This window comes from Tachyglossus aculeatus, chromosome 7 (assembly GCF_015852505.1).
Source record: "Tachyglossus aculeatus isolate mTacAcu1 chromosome 7, mTacAcu1.pri, whole genome shotgun sequence".
NCBI classification, from domain to species: domain Eukaryota; kingdom Metazoa; phylum Chordata; class Mammalia; order Monotremata; family Tachyglossidae; genus Tachyglossus; species Tachyglossus aculeatus.
The window spans coordinates 31,329,753-31,347,289 of record NC_052072.1 but is presented as its reverse complement, the minus strand read 5'-3'; the positions used below and the strand labels follow the sequence as shown (position 1 = coordinate 31,347,289).

The following is a 17,537-nucleotide window of genomic DNA, read 5'->3' as shown; positions in this document are numbered from 1 at the left end:
TTATTTATTTATTTATTGAGCGCTTACCGTGTGCAGAACACTGGACTAAGCGCTTGGGAAGTCCAAGTTGGCAACATCTGGAGACGGTCCCTACCCAACAGCGGGCTCACAGTCTAGGAGAGGGAGGCAGACAACAAAACACATTAACAAAATAAAATAAAGAGAATAAATATGTACAAATAAAATAGAGTAATAAGCGCTGTTCTAAGCGCTGGGAAGGATACAAGGTGATCAGGTTGCCCACGGGGGGCTCACAGCAATAATGGCATTTGTTAAGCGCTTACTATGTGCAGAGCGCTGTTTTAAGTGCTGGGAAGGATACAAGGTGATCAGGTTGTCCCACAGGGGGCTCACAGTCTTCATTCCCATTTTACAGATGAGGTCATTGAGGCATAGAGAAGTGAAGTGACTTTCCTAAAGTCACACAGCCGACAATCGGCAGAGCCGGGATTAGAACCCATGACCTCTGACTCCCAAGCCCGTGCTCTTTCCATTGAGCCACGCTGCTTCTCTTTATTAAGTGCTTTATTAAGCACTTACTATATGCAAAGCACTGTTCTGAGCGCTGGGAAGGATGCAAGGTGATCAGATTGTCCCACTGGGGGGCTCACAGTCTTCATTCCCATTTTACAGATGAGGTCACTGAGGCATAGAGAAGTGAAGTGACTTGTCCAAAGTCACACAGCTGACAGTTGGCGGAGCCGGGATTAGAACCCATGACCTCCGACTCCCAAGCCCGTGCTCTTTCCATTGAGCCATGCTGCTTCTCTTTATTAAGCGCTTTATTAAGAGCTTACTATGTGCAAAGCACTGTTCTAAGCGCTGGAGCACTGTTCTAAGCGCTGGACTGTTCTAAGTGCTTATTAGGTGCTTACTGTGTGCTGAGCACTGGACTCAGCGCTTGTTTCTAGACCATGAGCCCAATTCTAGATGTTGCCAACTTGTACTTCCCAAGCGCTTAGTCCAGTGCTCTGCACACAGTAAGCGCTCAATAAATACGATTGAATGAATGAATGAATGAAGCGCATATTACGTGCTTACTGTGTGCAGAGCACTGGACTAAGCACTTGTTTCTAGACTGTGAGCCTGCTTGTAGACTGTGAGCCCGCTGTTGGGTAGGGACCGTCTCTATATGTTGCCGACTTGTACTTCCCAAGTGCTTAGTCCAGTGCTCTGCACACAGTAAGAGCTCAATAAATACGATTGAATGAATGAATTAATGAAGCGCTTATTAGGCGCTTACTGTGTGCAGAGCACTGGACTATGCGCTTGGGAAGGACAAGTCGGCAGCATGTAGAGACAGTCCCTACCCAACAGCGGGCTCACAGTCTAGAAGGGGGAGACAGACAACAAAACAAAGCATATTAACAAAATAAAATAAATAGAATAAATAGGTACAAGTAAAATAGAGTAATAAATATGTGCAAAGATACATATGTACAGGAGTATTTAATAATAATAATGATGGCATTTATTAAGCGCTTACTATGTGCAAAGCACTGTTCTAAGTGCTGGAGCACTGTTCTAAGCGCTTATTGGGCACTTACTGTGTGCAGAGCACTGTACTAAGCGCTTGGGAAGTCCAAGTCGGCAACATCTAGAGACGGTCCCTACCCAACAGCGGGCTCACAGTCTAGGAGAGGGAGGCAGACAACAAAACAAAACATGTAGACGGCTGTCAAAATCGTCAGAATTATAGCTATATGCCTGAGACTGAGCCCCATGTGGGACAACCTGATCGCCTTCTAACCTCCCCAGCGCTTAGTACAGTGCTTTGCACATAGTAAAATGCCTCAGTGGCCCACCCTGCCTTTCCTCATTCGTCTCTCTTCCCCCCCCCCCCCACCATAGTTATAACAATAATAATGTTGGCGTGTGTGGGGTAATAATAATAATAATAATGGCATTTATTAAGTGTTTACTATATGCAAAGCACTATTTGCACTTAGAAACTTAGAACTTAGTGCTTAGAACAGTGCTTTGCACATAGTAAGCGCTTAATAAATGCCATCATCATCATCATTATTATTATTACCGTTCTAAGCGCTGGGGAGGTTACAGGGTGATCAGGTCATCCCACGGGGGGTTCCCAGTCTTCATTTTACAGATGAGAGAACTGAGGCCCAGTGAAGTGACCTGCCCAAAGTCACCCAGCTGACAAGTGGTGGAGCCGGGATTCGAACCCATGACCTCTGACTCCAAAGCCCAGGCTCTTTCCACTGCTTCTCACTGAGCCATGCTTACCATAATAATAAGGATGGTATTTGTTAGGCGCTTACTATGTGCCAAGCGCTGGGGTAATACTAATAATGATGGCATTTGTTAAGCGCTTACTATGTGCCGAGCGCTGGGGTGGTAATAATAATAATAATGATGGCATTTGTTAAGGGCTTACTATGTGCCAAGCACTGGGGTAATAATAATAATGATAATAATGATGATGATGATGGCATTTGTTAAGTGCTTACTATGTGCCAAGCGATGGGGTAATAATAATAATAATGATGGCATTTGTTAAGCGCCTACTATGTGCCAAGCGCTGGGGTAATAATAATAATAATATTGATGGCATGTGTGAAGCGCTATGTGCCAGTCGCTGGGATAATAATAATGATGGCATGTGTTAAGTGCTTACTATATGCCAAGCGATGGGGTAATAATAATAATGATGGCATTTGTTAAGTGCCTACTATGTGCCAAGCGCTGGGGTAATAATAGTAATAATATTGATGGCGTGTGTGAAGCGCTATGTGCCAATCGCTGGGATAATAATAATGATGGCTTGTGTTAAGCGTTTACTATGTGCAAAGCACTGTTCTAAGCGCTGGGGAAGTTACAAGGTGATCAGGTCATCCCCAGGGTGGGGGCCTCACAGTTTTAACCCCCATTTTACAAATGAGGTAACTGAGGCCCAGAGAAGTGAAGTGACCTGCCCAAAGTCACATATCTGACAGTTGGTTAAGCTGGGACTTGAACCCATGACCTCTGACTCCAAAGTCCGGGCTCTTTCCACTGAGCCACGCTACTTCTCTAATAATAATAATAATAATAATGATGATGGAGTGCGTTAAGCGCTTAGTATGTGCCAAGCGTTGGGGTAATAATAATAATAGTAATAATAATGATGGTGTTTGTTAAGTGCTTACTATGTGCCAAGCGCTAGCGTAGTAATAACAATAATAATGATGGCATTTGTTAAGCCCTTACTAAGTGCCGAGCTCTGTTTTAAGCACTGGGGAGGATCCGAGGTGATCAGGTTGTCCCACATGGGGCTCCCAGGCTTCATCCCCATTTAACAGATGAGGGAACTGAGGCCCAGAGAATAATAATGATGGCATTTGTTAAGCGCTTACTATGTGCCAAGCACTCTTCTCAGCACTGGGATAATAATAATAATAATAATAATAATAATAATAATAATAATAATAATAATAATAATAGCATTTGTTAAGCACTTACTATGTGCCAAGCACTGTTCTAAGCACTGGGGTAATAATAATAATGATGATGGCATTTGTTAAAGCACTTACTATTTGCCAAACACTGTTCTAAGCCCTGGGGAGGATACAAGGTGATCAGGTTGTCCCTTGTGGGGCTCACAGTCTTAATCCCCATTTAAGATGAGGTAACTGAGGCACAGAGAAGTGAAATGACTTGCCCCAAGTCACCCAGCTGACAAGTGGCAGAGTCGGGATTAGAACCCACGACCTCTGGCTCCCAAGCCCAGGCTCTTTCCACTCACCCAGCGGACCCCTCGGAGGTCGTGGGTTCTAATCTCGGCTCTGCCACTTGTCAGTCGGGTGACTTCAAGTCCCTTCACTTCTCCGGGCTTCAGTTGGCTCATCTGTAAAATGGGGATGGAGACTGGGAGCCCCACGTGGGGCAACTGGATTATCTGGCAAGAGCCCGGGTTTGGGAGTCAGAGGACCTGGGTTCTAATCCTGCCTCCGCCACTTGTCAGCTGGGTGACTTTGGGTAAGTCACTTCACTTCTCCGGGCCGCTGTTGGCTCATCTGTAAAATGGGGATGAGGACTGGGAGTCCCACGTGGGACAACCTGATAATCTTGTATCTATCCCAGGGTTTAGGACAGTGCTTGGCACATAGTAAGTGCTTAATAAACACCATCATTATTATTATTACCCCAGTGCTTAGAATAGTGTTTGGCACAAAGTAAGCGCTTAACAAATACTATTATTATTATTATTATTATTATTATTATTATGAGTTACTCTCCCCCCTCGAGGTTCACATTTCCAGCCAAGGTTTTAGGAGATTGGACTGTCACCTAAAGAACCGCTCAGCGTATTTCTCTGGCCATAGCCCTCTACACCTGTCTCAGCTTCTACAAGGCCAGCAGTTCACCCCCCATCGACCACAGGGCTATTTAACTCTTTGATACGGTCAATCATCACACCCTATAGATGAGGATTTATCCTCACTGTAGAGAACAGAGGCACAGAGACCCTCCAGACCTAACTGGGGGGGGGGGGGGGCACCGAACCACAGCAACATAGTTGGAGAACACGTTCTTGGTCTGAGTCTAGTTCCTTATATACTAATTGATCCCTACATTTTTAGGTTTTGTTAAAAGTAAGGAAGCCCTGACTGTGGCAAATGCTCTGTCCCATCCCTTTTTTGGTCACACACGCACCCACTAGACCATATCATGTTCAGTGACCTCTTCAGGCACCAAGGGCGACGATTTAGTCTTGATCCTCTGTTCCGAAGGACTAACTTGGAGTGCAAGTGTCATCACCTCTGAGAGATCGGATCCCTCAGAGAAAAGTCAGATTGGTTTGACAAGTGAGAATTGTAGGGTATGTTAGGAAGCAAACTTGCTCTATCTACCCTCTCTCACTTAGCTGTTGTATATTTGCTCTGTTACGTCAATTAACTGCTCTGCTTCAGTTTCCTCATCTGTAAAAAGGGGGCCGTAGTACGCATCTCTTCTTCACAAGGATGAAACTCTGGAGTAAGGTGGTTGATAGCAAAGTGCTTTCAAGAATAAGCGCTCTGACAAATTAGAGGAAATATTCTCTTGAAAGGTAGGAAGGCTTTGTTTGTGCTCCTTTTTATAGTGGTAAGGCACTTACCATGTGCCAGGCACTGTCCTAAGCGCTGAAATAGATATGTGCTAATCCGGTTGGACACAGTCCATGCCCCACATGGGGCTCAAGGTCTTAATTCCCATTTTGCAGATGAGGTAACGGAGGCACCAAGAAGTTGAGGCTTGCCCGAGGTCACACAGCAGGCAAGCGGTGGAGCTGGTATTAGAACCCAGGTCCTTCCGACTCCCAGGCCTGTCCTTTCTCCACTAGGACCACGTTGTTTCTTTTAATGTCCATACGATGATCAAATACTTTTTGATAGGTTCAAGAACCAGTCACCCATTTCAAAGTGAGCTACCTACTGATTTAGCAGTACGCGCTTACTGCAGCAAGGGAGTCTCTTGTTATGCCTGCAGTTATTTCTCCAGTAGTCAGATTTATTTTTCAGGAAAACTTTTTCTTCATGTTGGTGTCTGCTTCAAGTTCACTTTCTGTTTAGGTCCAGCCTGCTTTTGAGGCAGGGACTCTACAAAAACGTTCAGGTCATGGTGCCCCACTCCTTCATTCATTCATTCATTCGTTCAGTCGTATTTATTGAGCGCTTACTGTGTGCAGAGCATTGTACTAAGCGCATGGGAAGTACAAGTCGGCAACATATAGAGACGGTCCCTACCCAACAGTGGGCTTATAGTCTAGAAGGGGGAGACAGAGAACAAAACAAAACATATTAACAAAATAAAATAAGTAGAATAAATATGTACAAATAAAATAGAGTAATAAATGCGGACAAACATATATACATATATACAGGTGCTGTGGGGAGGGGAAGGAGGTAAGGCGGGGGGGATGGGGAGGGAGAGGAAGGGAAGAGGAAGGAGGGGGCTCAGTCTGGGAAGGCCTCCTGGAATAGGAGAGTAGTGAAGTGAGGTAGGAGGGGGCGAGGGGCTAGAGGGCTGTAAAGCCCAAGGTAAGGAGTTTCTGTTGGATGCAGACGTGGATGGATAAGCCCTGGAAGTTGGGAGACAGACAACAAGACAAAACATGTAGACAGGTGTCAAAGTTGTCAGAACAAATAAAATTATAGCTAAATGCATGTCATTAACAAAATAAATAGAATAGTAAATATGTACAAGTAAAATAGAGTAATAAATCTGTACTAACATATATGCAGGTGCCGTGGGGAGGGGAAGGAGGATCGGTTGCCCACCCACCTCCGCACCAAACAAAAACGCCTCACCATTGGCTTTAAAGCACTCAATCCTCCGACTACAGTGCAGCCTGAACACTCTACTTCTCTAATGCTGACCTTCTCGTTGTACCTTGATTTCCCGTCTCTCACTGCCGACCTCTCGCCCGCATATCACCTCTGGCCTGGAACGCCCTCCCACCTCAAATCCCACAGACAGTAATTCCTCTCTTCCCCCGCACCTTCAAAGCCTTATTGAAGAGACACCTCCAAGAGGCCTTCCCTGACTAAGCCCTCCTTTCCTCTTCTCCCTCTCCCTTCTGTGTTGCTGTGATTTGCTCCCTTTATTAATTCCCCCCCCCCCCCGAGCCCTACAAGACTTACACACATATCTGTAAATTATTTATTTCCTCCTGTAGACTGTAAGGTTGTTGTAGGCAAGGAATGTCTGTTGTTATAGTGTACCCTCTCCAGCGTTTAGTACAGTGCTCTGCATACAGTAAGCTCTCAGTAAATATGATTGATTGAATGAATACATGGACTCTGGAAGTGCCTTCCAGCCCCAGGGTTCTTTGATTTTTTTTTTAATCTAAAAATCACAGAATTGACTAGTTGTCTTCAATTTAGTATCTGCCTATGCCTTACTTCTAGCCACATACCATCTTGGACCCTTAGCATATATTAGTTGCTTGTCCCTTTTTGGCCAAGGGCTATTTTGTGCTCCTGGACTACTTGTTTTGATGATCTGAAAAGGCAAATAGGAAAGTTCACTCCCATAATCCTACTTTAATGAGTAGGCAAACCCTAGCCAAATCTATAGGTCAGTTCATGAAAAGCCAAGTGTTAGCCAGAGCATTTTATAGCAGGTTGTTTTCCCACAGGTACAGTATTATAAATGTGAGTGAGTGGTTAAATTCCTTGAAATGGTGATGACAGCTATAACAAATATAGAAAATAGGGGAAAATTGGTATAAATATTTAACACATCCTCCTCCTTGCCAACACCTGGTCCCAAGGGTTGTGGAAGCTGTGCAAAAATTGTAATATGCCCAATATTTTCAATAATAAGAGAAAATTAGAATGTTTTGAAGTGTCAGTCAGGTTGCCATAGAAAGATTGCCAACTAATCTATTTCGAAGATCCCTACTACTTGGTAAATATTGTGGACTTTACTAGTAACTGTTAGGGTTGGAGTTTTTATATTTTTCTGTTCTGCATGTCCTGCCCACATGTAGTTTGTAAGGTTCTTTTGTATTTTCTTCAAGCACCTTTTACAGTGCACATTTGATTAAAATAATGATGATGGTATTTATTAAGCACTTACTGTGTACCAAGTACTAAGCCCTGGGGTAGATAAAAGAAAGTCAAATCAGACACATCCCCTGACCCAGGTGGGGCACCTAGTCTAAGAGGGAGAGTTGGCGCTGAATCCCCATTTTACAGTTGAGGAAGCTGAGGCACAAAGGAATGACATGTCCAAGGTCATAACAGCAGGCAAGTTGCAGAGCTGTGGTTAGAACCCAGGTCCTATGACTCCCAAGCCCTTGCTCTTTCTTTCAGTCGTATTGAGCATGTATTGTGTGCAAAGCACTGTACTAAGCGTCTGGGAGAGTACAAGACCATTAGCCCACACTGCTCCCCTTGGTGGTCTTTGGTAGATTTGGAGTTATTAGAGTCAAAATGGCAGGACTGTTTGCTGCTTCATCTACTGATGAAACTGGAGAGGTTCTTTTCAGAACTCTTTGCTCTCTGTTTACAATATTTATCCAGTGATTGTTGACTTGTCACTGTTGTTATACAACACCTGTTGCGGCCTGGAACCCAGTAGAAAATTGTATAGCAATGCACCCTGTTCTCATATTTCACTGAGTGCCATTCTTGCAATCTCCCATATTAAGAAAATTTGCATGATAGTAATATTTGGTAAGCACTTAGTATAATCAGGTTCCATAAGAGGTGGCTCACAATCTAATTAGGAGGGAGGAAAAAATATTGAATCCCCATTTTACAGGCGAGGAAACTGAGGCACATAAAAGTTAAGTGACTTGTCCAAGGTCATATGGCTGGCAAGTAGAGGAGCCAGGATTAGAACCAGGTCCTCAGACTTCCAGGCCCTGTGTTCTTTCCTCTAGGCCATGCTGCTTCTCTATAGCCAATTCTTTGTTGTGTTGTAATGTGTATTAGACTTCATTCAATGCTGTGCATTTGTCTACAAACTGCTTCTTTTCATCCTTCAGGCCGTAGTCAAACTGGCCTGTCAGGAGGACATTCCTTGTTGCGTAACAACTTTTTAGCCAAAATGCCCGGTGATTGCACATGTTAGGGCAAAACTGGGTGAGCAGTGCGTGGCTGTAAACAATCCGGTAGCAAGGGTTGTAGTTAAATACTCTGTTGTTCAAGGCAACGTGGAGCAGGATGCGTTTGTACCCTCGTTATGTTTGTTCAGACTGCTTTTGTCAGAACCTTCAAATGTTTGGAGCAAGCTAATGGGTGAGGGTAAAGGGAAGAGATGAATCAAATTCCAAAACATATTAATCTGGGTTAATGATGGTCATTTACGTTAATTACTATTTACCAGATACTGTACTAAGCACTGAGGTAGATATAATTTAAGCAGATGGGACACCACCCTTTCCCCACATGGGGCTTACAATCCAAGGGGTATGGGGAACCAGGTAGCTTGTCAGTTTTACAGTTGAGGAAATGGGCACTGAGAAGTTGTGACTTGCCCAATGTCACACAGCAGCCAAATGGAAGAGCTGGTATTAGAACCCATCTCCTGACTCCCAAGTCTGTGCTCTTTCCTCTAGGCCACATTGCTGACATATTTCTTTTGACCAGTTTATTCCTTTGTAGGAATTAAGCTGTAATTTGTAGGCATAATGGACGGTGAAGCTATTGTAGACATTTAACTGCCGTCATCAGATGGAGAGAGGTTATTACATAGTAATACTTTGTGTGTCAGTATATTTAGTCATCCTTTTTTCTGGAAAGTCAAAATGTACTTCACACATACTTTGCTTTTTAATCTATGTGCAGTCTCACTGTGTTTATCTGATAGGCTCAAACCCATATTTTCTGTACGTTTTTCTATATTCATAGTTTTTCTATATCAAGACTTTGAGATACCTGCTTGCCTGGTCTTACGAAGGAACTGTCTTATGGAAAAAATGTCCCTAGTTATTCACTCGACTAGAAATCCCGTATTATGGGCAGTCCTCAGGCTTGCACCCCATTTGCTATTTAAATGCTGCATCTTTAGTCAAAATATTTTAAGTAGGAATGATCCCATAAATGGAGGACGTGGTATTTGGCTGAGGTCAGTAACCAATTTTTACCAAAATTAGCCAGAATTTTATTCATCGTTTTTAGATGAGTTAATGTAGCTATTTTAATGTGTTTATATTGCACATGGCAATCACCGACGTCGCGCAAATTAAAAATATAGTAGAGACCTGTACAATAAGCGTTATCCTCCGTACAAATGATCAAAACAGCTAGATAAACTTTAAACCCGTATTTACAAAAATTGGACTAACGGATGGGTCTACGAAAGTCTTACAGGGATTTTTTTTTTTTTTAAAGGGTCTTTGGCTGGGGTCTTCTCCAGAGTCTGTGCTGTTGATTTTTCAGAAATCTTGTTTGCTTTCTCAGTGTCCAAGGAAGTTTGGGCAGACAGTCTTCCTACTTCCTTGTGAATGTCTTGGTAGCAGCTGTTCATGTTGGATCCGCCCTTTATGTTGTATCTGCCCCTATTCACTGATGGTGGCACATGCAGTGCTTAGCCGTAGAACATGCAGTTCCCGGATGTCAAACTAACCCTTGCCGACACTGTCATGGAAAAGTCCCTTCAGTTGTGGTTGCCGCCTCTTCACTTGCCATTTCTTGCCATCCCATTCCAATGAGTTTCTCCATCAACTACTCGGAATGTGAAGTTAGCAACTCCAACATCCTCTGGTTGAGATTCTTCTCGTTGAATTCTTTATCCACCCAGAAATATTTTAAAAGCTGTGATGGGGGGGTAGGAGGAAGTTTAGAGGAGGAGAAACCTGAGGGAGGGCCTACCTGATAGCCAGACAGTCGTGAAAGGTCAACATATCCAGCTTACCTCCAGGGCCACACTGTAGGTGGATAAAAAAAAGTTAGTACCACAAAGGAGGTGATGTGGATAAGTTGAAGCAGGATGTTAACTTGTGAATGTCATAAATGCCATTTGTCGTAACTGTCACAAGTTTATGCTAACCTCGCTCCCACACTTTTTTTCTTTGAAAGAACCTCTAAATATGCAACAAATAAATTTTAAGAAACCAAAACATTTCTTTACTGGTGTTATTAACTCATAGAAATGCCCTTATAATTCACGTTGCTGCTCATATGCGTGTCCTGGTGAGTCAGACTTTCTTACTTTTTTTTTTCTTTCCATTTTTGACCCATTGCCCAGACTAGAGCGGTGTTGCCGTCACATAGAGCATATCAATGAGATCCTATCATGGAAAGCTTCTGTGATTTGAATAAGCTAGTGACACGTCTGAAAACTTTAGTCAGCTATCGGTTATTTGGGGGTAGTGGTGATCACGGCCTATAGGTAACTGAAATCTAGATCCCAAACCCAGTTTCGGCCATCGAGTAGCCGGTAGATGAGAAAACTACGTGTCCCCTCTCCTTGTTCATTCTGGTGCTAGTGAAATGGTCCAAAGATGGGCAGCAAGAGGTAGAACTCTGGGTGGGACTCAACAATTCCATCAGCTTTGGAAATTTAACCACTTTGTAGGCCTGTAGCCAACCTGGTCTGGCTTGAGCAGAGTTTGGTTGACCTCCTCGAAGCCCAGTGTTTTGGGACTTCTATTTAAGTGCTCCTCAAGTAAACTGAAGTGTTTGTTGTTTTTATTTGATGAAGGCAGTTTATTCAGTGAACTTGTATAAATGATGGAGGAATTAGTCATATTAGCAAACGTAAATCCGGTGTCACTGAAATTCTTGTAATTTCAGCTTTTGGAAACAGCACCATATGATGCACTAAAACAGTCACAGCATGACTCTCAAACATGTGGCAAGGTCTCACAACAGAATTGTTTCCACACATTTTTCTAGAGAATTTAAAGCTAAAAATTAAAGATCACAGGCTCTCAGTGCAATAACTATCTCGAACTTCTCTGGCTTAGGAAAGTTTTTGTTTAGGTAACTTTAACTTCTTAATTACACATCAGGAGGTTTTTGTTTTAAATGGAAAACTAACTTCATTAAAGAGGAAACAACTCTATGAAATATTAAAACATAATATTCAAATGTGAATTTAAATATTAAAGTATTGTCACCTCTTTTCTGTAAAAGATCACAATTCTAATGGATAACATTTATTCAATCAGTGTTATTTATTCAGCTCTTAAGGTGTGCAGAGCCTGTTCCTAAATGCTTGGGAAGCAGCATGGTGTAGTGGATAGAGCACAGAACTGGGATTCAGGTCGTGGGTTCTAATACCGGCTCTTTCACTTGTCTGCCATGTGATCTTGGGCAAGTCACTTCACTTCCCTGTGCCTCAGGATTGAGGAATGGGGATTGACTGTGAGCCTCATGTGGGACTGGGACTGTGTCCAACCCGATTTGCTTATGTTCACCCCAGCACTTAATACAGTGCCTGGCACACAGTAAGGGCCTATCACAGTTGTTGTCATTATTATTATTGTTATTATTATTATTATTATTAGGAGAGGACAGTACAACAGAGTTGGTAGTCAAGTTCCCTGCCCACAAAGAGAAGCAGCGTGGCCTACTGGAAAGAGCAGGGGCCTGAGAGTTAGGAGACTTGGGTTCTAATTCTGACTCTGCCACTTGTCTCCTGGGTGACCTGGTGCCTCACCTGTAAAATGGGGATTAAGACTGTGGGCCCCATGTGTGACATGGATTGTGTCCAACCTGATTATCTTGTATCTACCCCGGCACTTAGTTCAGTGCCTGGTACTTTACAAATTCCATTGAAAAAAACCCAAAAAACAACAACAAGAAAAAGTCCTTACAGTCTAGAGGAACATCATTTACCAGAAGATGTAATCACAATCAGAATCCAAGATTGAGTTGGTACATAAGTAAAAGTGACTAATATGTCTCAAGTTACAGTTAAGACCTCCGTTCTAGTTTAAAACATTTTTAACAGTAAATATAGTCTCCCACAAAATGAGGGGTGTTTTTTTCCTGATCTAACTCCTAAACAATTTATCTTGACACCAGAAAGGCTCAATTACTGAGGATGATTCATACACCATTGTTCTGGCGGGGTTGGGGAGGAGCCTAAAGAATGGATAAAGAAAGAATTGCGGTATTGTAGCCTTGTGCATCATATCTCAGTTGTATGCGGTTTTTGATGCTGCCTCAGAAAGCTAATTTGTTCACTGGTAAAATGCTTTTGAGTCATGGGAGTGCTTTTCATAGGTCCTTTTTGCTTTACAAAATAGGCAGTCCTCTTATCTTTGGCACTATTGGTTACCAAGAATTGCATTTTAAGTCAGCAACAATATTTTCATAGGAACAGTGTTACAAAAGGGGCATTGGTTCCTAATCCAAGGTGGGGTACCCATTTTTTTTTTTTTCCCAAAACGTAGACTTGTGTGCCCAGTCAGTTATAAGTGAGTAGTATGGCTTCATTATGTAGTCAAAGAGATTCCACCTCATTTTTGAAGTAAATCAGTGCGTTTGTGCCTATTTTGTAATTCCTTCTGGTGATAGAGTAACCTGTTCCCCAGCTGCTCCCACTCTTTTTCCCCTGCATTTTTTTAAAACTTTCCCCACTTCCATGTTGTTCCCATGCACTGCCTCTGGAGCTGGCTTCCAAAATGGAAGCTACCGTTGTAAAGTTGAAGTGGGGTGTAAAGCTTAGAAATGTAAATGCCTTTTGTCTTAATTTGAAGCCTGTTTTTGTACAGGCTTATTTCAACATACAGGAACCCTAAATTAAATAAATATTATGGTATTTGAGCACTTAGTGCTAAGAGCCTGTATTAAGTGCAGGGGTAGATATAAGATAAATCTTCATAATTTCCTGAATCAAGCAGTATGGGGGCACTAGGGAATTGGGCTTGGGTCACATCCATGTATTTGTCATTGTAATAGTAGAATCAGTATCTGAGAATTAGCGGTGAATTCTTGATTGCTTCTGTTGTCAATGAAGAGGACTTGTGCAGGTTCAAAAAGATAATTAGTTTTGCTGTAGGTTTCTTTGTTATTACGATATATGGTAAGTATGGGTTAGGGCACAATGACCACTTTTCTTCCCCATGTAACTTAAGTGCTGAAAGCTAACTGAGCGGGAATACAAACAAAATCGAGCAGGCAAAAAGAGATATGACCACACGCTAAGAACCCAGACCAGCGTTTTAGAAAAGTAAAGAAAATGTTAAAATTCAAGCATTCTCCTTCTTAGTATTAATGTCAGTGTTGATCTACAAAAGAGTTCATTTGCTCTGCGGTAAATTCCTCTGACTGAAAGCTTAAAAGTAACGGGATCTGTTTTGCAACACAACTATCTTTTTCCTGGCATGTTAAAACGAGTTTTCCCTCAAAATTTTTCACTATATTAGGAAATTGTTCAATATATTAGGTGTTTTAATAATTCAGTATTCTTTAATTTATGTATATGCTTTAATGTCATTAACATTCTTTTTTTGCTTGGAAACACTTAGAGCGTGTGGGAGAATTCAAGCCTACTTGACACAAATGACAATTTGTAACAAGAGTTGAACTATCTTTTTCAAGTACCGAAGCCAAAAATGACACCCCTTCAGAATTGATTTATTTTGTTATTAGATGTTTGAGACTTGTAGGGTTGATTTGCTTTTCAGGAACTAGCTTAGTCTAATTTTGTAGCTTTAAATGTATCATATTGCCTATGATTTCAAGAATCTGATTACAAATCTCAGCCAAATTCCTCAACACTCAGATTCACATATAAGCATCTTCAGAAGTTCAAGGAGTAACTAGAGTGAGAGTCTGCAAGATCACTTCTCTGCTCACCAGGCCTTACTTCCCTCTGGGTTTAGTGGTGGTGAATATTGCAGGAGCCATTCTGCAGTGCCAAGTAGCTCAGTCTTAATCCCCACTTTAGAAGAGTTAACTGACGCACAGAGAAGTTAAGTGACTTGTGTAAGGTCACACAGCAGGAAAGTGGCAGAGTCAGGATGACACCCAGGCCCCTGCTCTTTCCACTCAGCCATGCTGCTTCTTAATTCAGTTCTTCAGTAACACAAACCACATGTTACAGAATCAATCAATCAATCAGTCGTATTTATTGAGCACTTACTGTGTGCAGAGCACTGTACTAAGCGCTTGGGAAGTACAAGTTGGCAACATATAGAGATGGTCCCTACCCAACAGTGGGCTCACAGTCTAGAATGACTATTGGGCCTTCACTTTAAAAGACCTAGTGTAGTTAGGTTTTTTTGTTTGTTTTTTAACATGGTCAACACCTATTTCAGTCACTGAATCACTCAAAAGACTTCATTATTCCTAACTCTAGATATAATTGTGTTCATATTGGAGATAACACCATTGCCTGAAGCACTGTCAGTGTTTAGGTGTGGCTGAAAAGACCAATGAGTAGCAAACATTTTCTGCTTTGTAAATACCATCCTTTAGTTTGTGACTACATGACATTGGACGGTGTTGGCACTGTGTTCTCTCGAATATCAAGCTATATATATATATATATATATATAGTTTGACTTGTATAAAAGCAAATGAAATAAAACAAAGGCTGCTCTGCTCTTCCCCACCACCGCAAGAAAATGCTTACTTGTGATTTCTTTGCATTGTAATCACACAGGTCTATCCACTTCAACCCAAGAATGGGAGTCGTGTAAATTTGAAATCTAAACCTTCTACTTGTCAGCTTTCTCCAGCTTCCGACGAATAAATAAATGATATGATCCTGTGGCTGAGTGTGGTTCCTCTCTAGTAAATTGGAGATTGATAGCAGAATGTGATATGCCGTAATACCAGCCAGACCGAGGTTACAAAACTGTTCTGTAATATTCATGAGGAATTGCTGGCATCATTTTCTCATACTTTCCAACTCATGAAAGTTCATATTTTAAAAATGTATACTTAGAATAGAAATAGAAACAATGGAAAAGTTTACTTAATATTCAGCCCTCTTTAATATGTGGGAACTTTAATTTTAAACACACCTTAAATTTTATGATGTAAACAGAATGCAGTGTTATCTTTACCCAGGTTTTAAATTATAATTGTCACAACTGGGACAAATCTGTTGATTTCAAAAGGGAATGGAAATGAAGCAGTCCTTAGCTTTGAGGACAAAGAGTTTTTAGTAAACCTGTTTTGTATATCTTTGGGAAAGCCAACTCCTCCAGTCAGTCAATCAGTGGTGTTTATTGAACTGAACACCTACTATGTGCAGAGCATTGTACTACTACTGATAATTGTGGCATTAGTATGGTGCTAGGACCTCTACTAAGCACTGGGGTGTATACAAGCATATCGGGTTAGACACAGTCCCTGTCCCACGTGGGGCTCACAGTTTCAATCCCCATCTTACAGATGAAGTAACTGAGGCCCAGAGAAGTGAAGTGACTTGCCCAAGGTCACATAGGCAAGTGGCGGAGCCAGAATTAGAGCTTATGACCTGACTCCCATGCCTGTGCTCTATCCACTATGTCGTGCCATTTCCCAACTAAGCTCTAGGGAGAGTACAGTATAACAGAATTCCTGGACACGTTCCCTGCCCATACCAGGAGATATTCCCCATCTTATCCTCATCCACACTGTTCATGCCCATGTTAAACCATCTTTAGTTCTTGTGTGATTTTGGTTGTGTTTTTTCTTTTGTTTGGTTCTTCTGACCTGATGTATCTGTCTTTTCCCCTGTTCTCATGCCGGACATACAACTTGTACCTACCTTTCTCCCCAATCTATTGCAAGTTCCCTGAGGGCAGGAGTGTTGTCTTTATTATATGCTCCCAGATGCCTATATCCATAGATAGGCAAAAAAATGCCAACAAATCAAGGTTGAGACTCATCCTGTTATGATACAACTCTAATACCAGTTTCCTTTTCATCATTTATGGCCAGAAACTCCTGATGAAAACGGTAAAGCCCAGAGAGTGGATGACCTTGTGATGAAGAAGATAAAGAAGAAAAAGAAAAAGAAACACCGAGAAGACATGCGAGGGAGACGCCTTAAAATGTACAACAAAGAAGTTCAAACTGTGTGTGCTGGCCTGACCCGCATCAACAAGGAGATCTTAACCCAAGGGCAAGTAAACAACAGTTCAGAAGTTAGCAAGGAATCCTTCAGGTATCTGAAGGATGAGCAGCTGTGCCGATTGAATTTGGGCATGCAAGAATACAGAGTGCCCCAGGGAGTGCAAACCCCGTTTATGACTCACCAGGAGCATTCTATTCGTAGCAGCTTCTTAAAAACAGGCACTAAATTTAGTAACTTTATTCATGAGGAGCACCAGTCTAATGGTGGGGCTCTGGTCCTTCATGCCTACATGGATGAACTCTCATTTTTGTCTCCAGTGGAGATGGAGAGATTTGCCGAGGAGTTCCTGGCTTTGACGTTCAGTGAAAATGAAAAAAATGCAGCATACTACGCTTTAGCGATCGTGCATGGAGCAGCTGCATATCTGCCAGACTTCCTGGACTACTTTGCTTTCAATTTTCCCAACACTCCAGTGAAGATGGAAATTCTGGGCAAGAAAGATATCGAAACAACAACAATTTCAAACTTTCACACTCAGGTAAGTTGACCGCATTAAGTGACCAACCAGTGCATTTGAGTGTCTCAAACTTTTGCACAGCAAATTTCCTTATTCCCTTGATGTAAGCATGTAAGCTCACTGAGAATTTTTTTTTTCCATTTCAATATTCCAGGCTTAGTTATTGTAAATGTTAACTACTGAAGCATATGCTCTTTGAGGAGGAGCCGCGTCAGGGTCATCTCTAGAGAGGGGGCAAGGGCCAATTATCGTGGTCTCTGCACATCAGGGGATTCTCGCTACCATCCTCTTGAGTGGCAAATCCCCTCAGTGCAATAAAATTGGCTGTTGACACATCAAATTTGCTTCGAGAAGCAAAGGCTTATGGGCCCAGCTTGGGAGGTAGGAGGTTAGGTCCCCTCACCCAGAAGCTAGGACCCTGCACCTCTCTATGGATGGCCTGGGGGAAGTTTTATTTAATTGAAATGAGAGTTCTGCAAATTTAGTGGTAACTTACAAATCAAGCGCTTAGCACAGTGCTCTTCAGACAGTAAGCGCTTAATAAATAACGATGGAATGATACGCTAGG

At 42.2% G+C, this 17,537-nt stretch overlaps 1 protein-coding gene across 1 annotated transcript in view; it reads left to right on the top strand.

Moving 5' to 3' along the window:
* RSBN1 (round spermatid basic protein 1) overlaps window positions 1–17,537 on the top strand; it is a 53,007-nt gene that overhangs the window by 15,631 nt on the left and 19,839 nt on the right. Inside the window, 1 exon segment of the mRNA XM_038748777.1 lies at window positions 16,317–16,990. Within this exon segment, the coding sequence (XP_038604705.1) occupies window positions 16,317–16,990 (674 nt within the window).